The following is a 6,000-nucleotide window of genomic DNA, read 5'->3' as shown; positions in this document are numbered from 1 at the left end:
CTGTCTCTAAAAAAAAAAAAAAAAAAAAAAAAAGCTAAGTGACTTGACAAGTCACCCTAAAATATCTTTGTAGCATTTTGAAAGCACTGACCCAGGTCTCAGCAGGTCTGTATCCCAAAACACTCATTGCCTACCCATGGATGTGGAAGCTGAGAGATCACACTAAAGAGTGACTTCCAGACAGAATTGAGTCAGTTTTGTGTGGCCTGTCCCAAACCAGAGGGACCAATACCTCCCTTGGAGGTGTGGCCCCTTCTTGTGCCCTCTTCTCACCCTGCCCCTGCTCAAGGCATCATCCTCCCCCAAGCTGAGAGTATTCCCTGTGACATCATAAAAGCCAGTTGCCATGGGAAGCCTGCAAACTCACCCCCTAGGCAGGGGAGAACAGGGCCCTGCTGCATAGGAGGCCTGGCCGCTCCTCCCTCACCACACTGGCCCTCCATGGAAGCCTTGGTCTGTGCGTTCTCTGAGCTTCGCATAAGAGAAGGTGCTGGGCTGCAGGGAAGAATAGCAGGAGGAGCAATGTCATCTTGTCCCTTCTGGGCCCAAAGTCACTGGGGTGTCCTCAGGGACATGTATTCTTGAGAGGGCAGGTCTCTGGTCCAGGCTATGTGAGCTTGGGCTGGTCACTTCCTCCTGAACTGACTGCAATTTCCCTACTGGGATAAGAATACTCTTTCTAGGGTAGGGGCCACAATGGGGTGGAATGAGTGCTTTCGTTTTGAAAGGGATTTTGGTACCCAGGTTCCAAGCTTCAGAGACCTCCCTGAGGCTCGGCACCTGTGGCTCAACCAGCTAAGGCGCCAGCCACATACACCTGAGCTGGTGGGTTCGAATCCAGCCTGGACCCGCCAAACAACGACGGCTGCAACCAAAAAATAGCCAGGCGTTGTGGCGGGTGCCTGTGGTCCCAGCTACTTGGGAGGCTGAGGCAGGAGAATCGCTTGAGCCCAGGAGTTGGAAGTTGCTGTGAGCTGTGATGCCATGGCACTCTACCCCGGGCGACAGCTTGAGGCTCTGTCTCAAAACAAAGACCTCCCTGATGATTAAGGGAGAGAAGAGGAGCAGTATGTTGGGCACACGCAGTGGGGAGCCAGGGGACTGAGACTATGTGACAGACAGCTAAGCCGAGGCTGGGCAGGCTGGGGTAGAGCCCTCCATGTCCATGTGAGTAGGTCTCAGAATCATACGGCTGTGTTCTCCATCATAGCTGCTTTGGCCAGCGGGCCACCACCCTCCCACTCTCCCCCTGCAGATGCAGTGAGCTGGGCCCAAGGACACCCCAGCCACCCTGACACACCTCCCAACATCTACGAGGGGGGACTGGGGACCCAGCAGCAGCAGTGCCCCAGTGCCCAGGGAAGCAAGCCCAAGAACTTCCGGCTGCGCCACCTCCGGGGCCTGGCTCTCTACCTGCCAGGTCACATGCAGCCTGCAGGCCAGTGTGAGAGTCACTGGCTGGGCCGGCTCATGGCGGGAGGCTGCCTGCCACAGCCTGAGGGCACACCCTGGTCCCTGGACTTGCCACAGGGGACTCTGGGCCCAGGTAACAGCCATTGCTCAGCCCTTCTGGAAGCCCAATTGCCCAGGGACAGCCTGGGAAACACAGGTGAGGCAGGTCTGAGCATAGACGGTAAGATCCTGGGGGTTAGGGGCTCAGATGGACCTTTCTTCCTTTCCAAGTCCCCTAGGGAGGGAGCCTTATGGAGACTTTTGGCCAGGACACTCCCACAGTGACATTACGCTCCAGGAGGCCATTATCCTAACAAATCTGCTCCCATACCTAGGCCAGCTGAGGGAAGGGGCTGTGAGGTAAAGGGAGGTTCTGGGTTCTAGGTTCCTGTCCCAGGTCTGTATTCAATGTAGGACTTTGGACAAGTCTCTCCCTCACTAGGCCCGTTCTCCAACTTGTAAAATGAAGGGTTCAGGTTGGATGAGGGTCTTTTCCATCCTGAACCATTCACTTCCTTCTTCCTCCCTCCGCTGAGAGTTCTCTCAGGGAATTACTGCCCCTCTTGTTCTGAAGGACATTAGGGTCTAGGGAATCCCTAGGGCTGCCAGTGTTTCCTTGGTTTCCTCCCTGTGACTTCTTTCTTTCCTTTTTCCTCAGCTTCCAGCTCCAGCATGGACCCAGCCAAGGGTGCCCCTTCCCAGCCCAGTCCCCCTGAGGGCTTGGGGCTCAGGCCCAAAAGGTCTTGGGGGGCCTCGGAAGAGGCCATGTGTCCCTTGTGCAAGAAAACCCGCTCTGGGGCCCTGGAGAGGCTGTAGGGATCCTGAGTGCCAGGTGTGGGGACAGGAGGAGAAAGATGGCCAAGGAGGCTGGTCCAAATCAGAATGGCTCAGCCCCCAACAGTGGCCCCCCTGCACACTGAGATGGCCCAGGCAGCTGTGTAGCACCAGAGCCTGTGCCAGCCTAGGGATGTGTGAGGGGGGAGGGAGGACGACGCCCCAAGGGAGGGACAGAAGAAATAGAAGCATGGCTGTGCCCTTGCAGCCTGCTCAAACTCAAGTCAGCCACTTGATGCTGGGAGGCAGGGCCAAGCAGAGAATCTGTTCCAGAGAGGCCTGGGAACCCTCAGGTCTAATCTCAATAAAAGCCAAGGCCTGCACCTTCTTGTCAGTCTGTCTGCCATCATGCCAGTTCAGAAAAATAGCCTGTGTGGCCCCCAGGGCTGGGTCTGCAGCACTCCCACCCTGGGATCTTAAGAGTAGGCAGAGCTTCAACATGCCTTGTGAGGAGTGTCAGTCTAGGCGAAGGGGCAAAAAGGACAAAAAAGGCCCGGAACTAGGGACAGACCAAGGAAGGCCAGGCAGTTAAGGGAAGAGAGTAGCCCAGGCAGAACTGTTGGCTTGGAGCCCAGGCTGTCTCTCTGGGGGTGTGAGTTCACTGCTCTGTGGACCTCAGCCCCTCCAGGCAGGACAAGCACAGCCCTCTCCTCTCACTGGCCTGGCTCCAGGCCTCAGGGCGTGAGATTCCTCTACCCCAGTGTCTCAGCCTTGCAGGCGAACTTTGGAGACCAAGCCATTCTTTCCTGTGTGTTGGAAGATGTTTAGCAGCATTTCTGGCTCCTACCTGCTAGGTGTCAGTACTGGTTTCCTGAAACCTTTGGTTTCGACTCCTTTGGGGGTTGAATGACCCTTTCACAGGGGTCACCTAAATACATCCTGCATATCGGATATTTACATTACGATTCATAACAGTAGCAAAATTTCAGTTATGAAGTAGCAACGAAAATAATTTTACCGTTGGGGGGGTCACCACAACATGAGGAACTGTATTAAAGGGTCCCGGCATTAGGATGGTTGAGTACTGTCTTAGGGGCACAATCCCTCCTGTTGAGAAGCCTTGCTCTGCAGCACTGTGCCTCAGTTTTGGGGGGAACAGGCACTAGGGCTGAGCACTGCCCCTCCTTTGGGCTACTGCCAGACCATGTGTGATGGTGTCCAGGACAGCTGATGCCCTTCCCTTTCCCTATACATTGGCTCCACCCTAGACATCTCCTAGGACCCTGGGACAGCAGATCTGGGAGATTTCCATCTTTGGGTGGTTTTTAAATTGTTTTAAGCATGTGGGTGTGGCCCTGGGTGGTGGGAGCCTGAGGCTGTAGCAGCCTCCAGGTGATAGCAGGCATTTGGACACTACCCCCAAGAATGCTGTGACCAGACAGGTGTGGGAGGGATGCAGATGGCCATAGGCCCACCTGAGTCACCCATATGAGTTGCCTTCTCTTGCTCTCACAACACTCTCCCCTGGATGTAGAGGCCAAAGGCCCACTACTCAAGACAGGTATTAAGGAGGTTACTAAGGGAACACAGAGGGACACATGCCCTAGGCACCAGCTGAGGATGCTGGGCAGAAGTGAGACCACCCAGAAGCTGGCAATACAAAGTCCCTGGAGATCATCAGAAGCCTAATCTACTTACTTCTGAATGAAGAGGTGAGGCTCAGAGAGGAACAGATTGCCCCCACTGCCCAGATTTTAGGACACGCAAGCTGTGTTTACTGGTCACTCTGGTGATCCCTGATGAGCCACACATATGTCCTGGTATTCTGCTCCTTCAACGTTCTTTCCCCTTGTTGAATTGGGACTTGCCCTGAGTCTTGCTTTACTAGTAGAAGTGGAAGTGAAATGGTGTCTTCTGGCAGCTTTCAGGGGAGGTCAGTGACCAGAATGTCCTGAGACTGCTGTACAGTGGGAAACCACCTAGCAGAGGAGGCCCCAGGGAGGGAACAAGCTGAGCCATGGCCATGGCCACATTTGCTGCCAGCTGCCCTGTGAGCAGGGCCATCTTGGACTTAGATCCTTCAGCCCAGCTGGCCTCCTCCAGCTGATGCCACCTAGAGTAGACACTCTACCTGTTAACTCCTGTTCCAACTGCAGAACTGTGAACAGATAGGATGGCTGTGGCTCAGGCTGCTAAATTTTCAGGTTGTTACACAGCTGGATAAACAGCTCACAGTCTTAACCCATGAAAGACATCTGCTGCACCCACATGTTGGCCACAAAGAAAATTGGCTCTAAACCACCTTCAGTTTCTCCCTAAAACTTCCCAGATATATATATATATTTTTTGACAGTCTATGTCGCCCTTAATAGAGTGCCATGGCATCACAGCAACCTCAAACTCTTGGGCTTAAGTGATTCTCTTGCCTTAGCCTCCCAAGTAGGCACCTGCCACAATGCCTGGCTTTTTTGGCTGTAGTTGTCATTGTTGTTTGCCAGGCCGGGGCTGGGTTTGAACCTACCAGCCCTGGTATAAGTGGCTGGCGCCCTAGCTGCTGAGGTATAGGCGTTGAGTCTCACAAAGCTTTCTTGAAAAGCACTCCAACAGGTTGGCAAGCAGAAAAGCCACAGCTATGGCATGCTGGAGATGAGTGTGGAGGAGCGCCCTCGGCCCAAGCAGATGGACATTGTCTAGCCCTGGGGCACACCCCTCACCCTACGAGTCCCTGAATGCCCACTGGGCTGGGAGCTGAGCAATCAAGAGTCTTAGTCCTTGAGGAGACAAGTGACCTAGAGGCATAAGGCCCCTCGTGTGGGCTGCTGAGAAGTCTCCAGGCCCCTGGCTCTGCAACAGATTCTTGAGCAGTGTGTATAGGTACAGAGGAGACTGGCCTCTATTGCAGGGTGAGGCTGGAGCAGAGCTGGTCCCCTTGAGGGCTGGTCTGTAGTCTGTGTCAGTGTCTTGCTCCTTGTGGGAGTCACAAAGAGCCTGCAATTTCTGATCTGGAGTGGGGCTGGAGGCCCAAAGTGGGGCTTTGGCAAGAGGCAGGCCCAGAGCAGGGGCTAGCTGGTCCTGTCTGACCTCACTGAAGCAGGGAGGCCATGGCTGCCTTCAGAGCAGGGCTTCAGCTGGAACCCCACCTGGGCAAGTTGACATTTCGTCACACAATCAACCAAGGGCCCCAAGGAGACAGCCCTTAATTGGGACATTGAACCAACATCAAAGGAGAACATGGTCCTTTCCTGAGCAACCAAGAACTTACGTGCTGCTGCAGGCCAGGCTGGGCTGGTTCCTTTCATTCCACAAGTCCCATGGCTTCAGACACAATGTCCACTGTGTCTAGCTTGCTGACATTCTGGGTGCCAGTTCTTACCCTGACTCCACTTAGCAGGTGCCCCAGACCCTGTCCCTGGCATGTCCCCCAGCTGCCAGAGGTCAGAGATGTGTGAACAATGTAAAGGGAACAGCACATGTAGGCTACAGGAGGTCCTGATCTGGGCTGGATGCTTGGGTCACTATCCACAAAGCCTCCTAAGCCAGTTCTCTTGTTTCTAACAGGGACAACATAGCTGGCTCCCTCCAAGGAGTCCAGAATTTCAATGACAGGCTGGTGGAACCACCTAGTCCTGTGCTTGGCTAGCACCCATCTTAGGCTCCTGCAGCTAGCTACACTGGCCCAGGTTCTCCAACTGACTGTGAGGCTGAATAGAGCCTTCAGAGAGAAAGCTATAGAGCTGCCACCTGGACCAGGCCCCCCTTTCAAGGCCCAGAGCC

At 54.5% G+C, this 6,000-nt stretch overlaps 1 protein-coding gene across 1 annotated transcript; it reads left to right on the top strand.

The window, feature by feature from the left end:
• Positions 1-696: 696 nt before the first annotated feature.
• CUNH16orf90 (chromosome unknown C16orf90 homolog) lies at positions 697-3,158 on the top strand. Its single transcript, XM_023513865.1, has 3 exons — positions 697-736; positions 1,052-1,609; positions 2,111-3,158. Exons 1-3 carry the CDS (start codon positions 697-699, stop codon positions 2,266-2,268), a joined length of 756 nt encoding a protein of 251 aa, XP_023369633.1. The 3' UTR covers positions 2,269-3,158.
• The last annotated feature ends 2,842 nt before the right edge of the window (positions 3,159-6,000 follow it).

This window comes from Otolemur garnettii, unplaced genomic scaffold, assembly GCF_000181295.1.
Source record: "Otolemur garnettii isolate 467f Iridium unplaced genomic scaffold, OtoGar3 scaffold00044, whole genome shotgun sequence".
NCBI classification, from domain to species: Eukaryota; Metazoa; Chordata; class Mammalia; order Primates; family Galagidae; genus Otolemur; species Otolemur garnettii.
The sequence above is the reverse complement of the archived record's forward strand: the minus strand, read 5'-3'. Positions and strand labels throughout refer to the sequence as shown.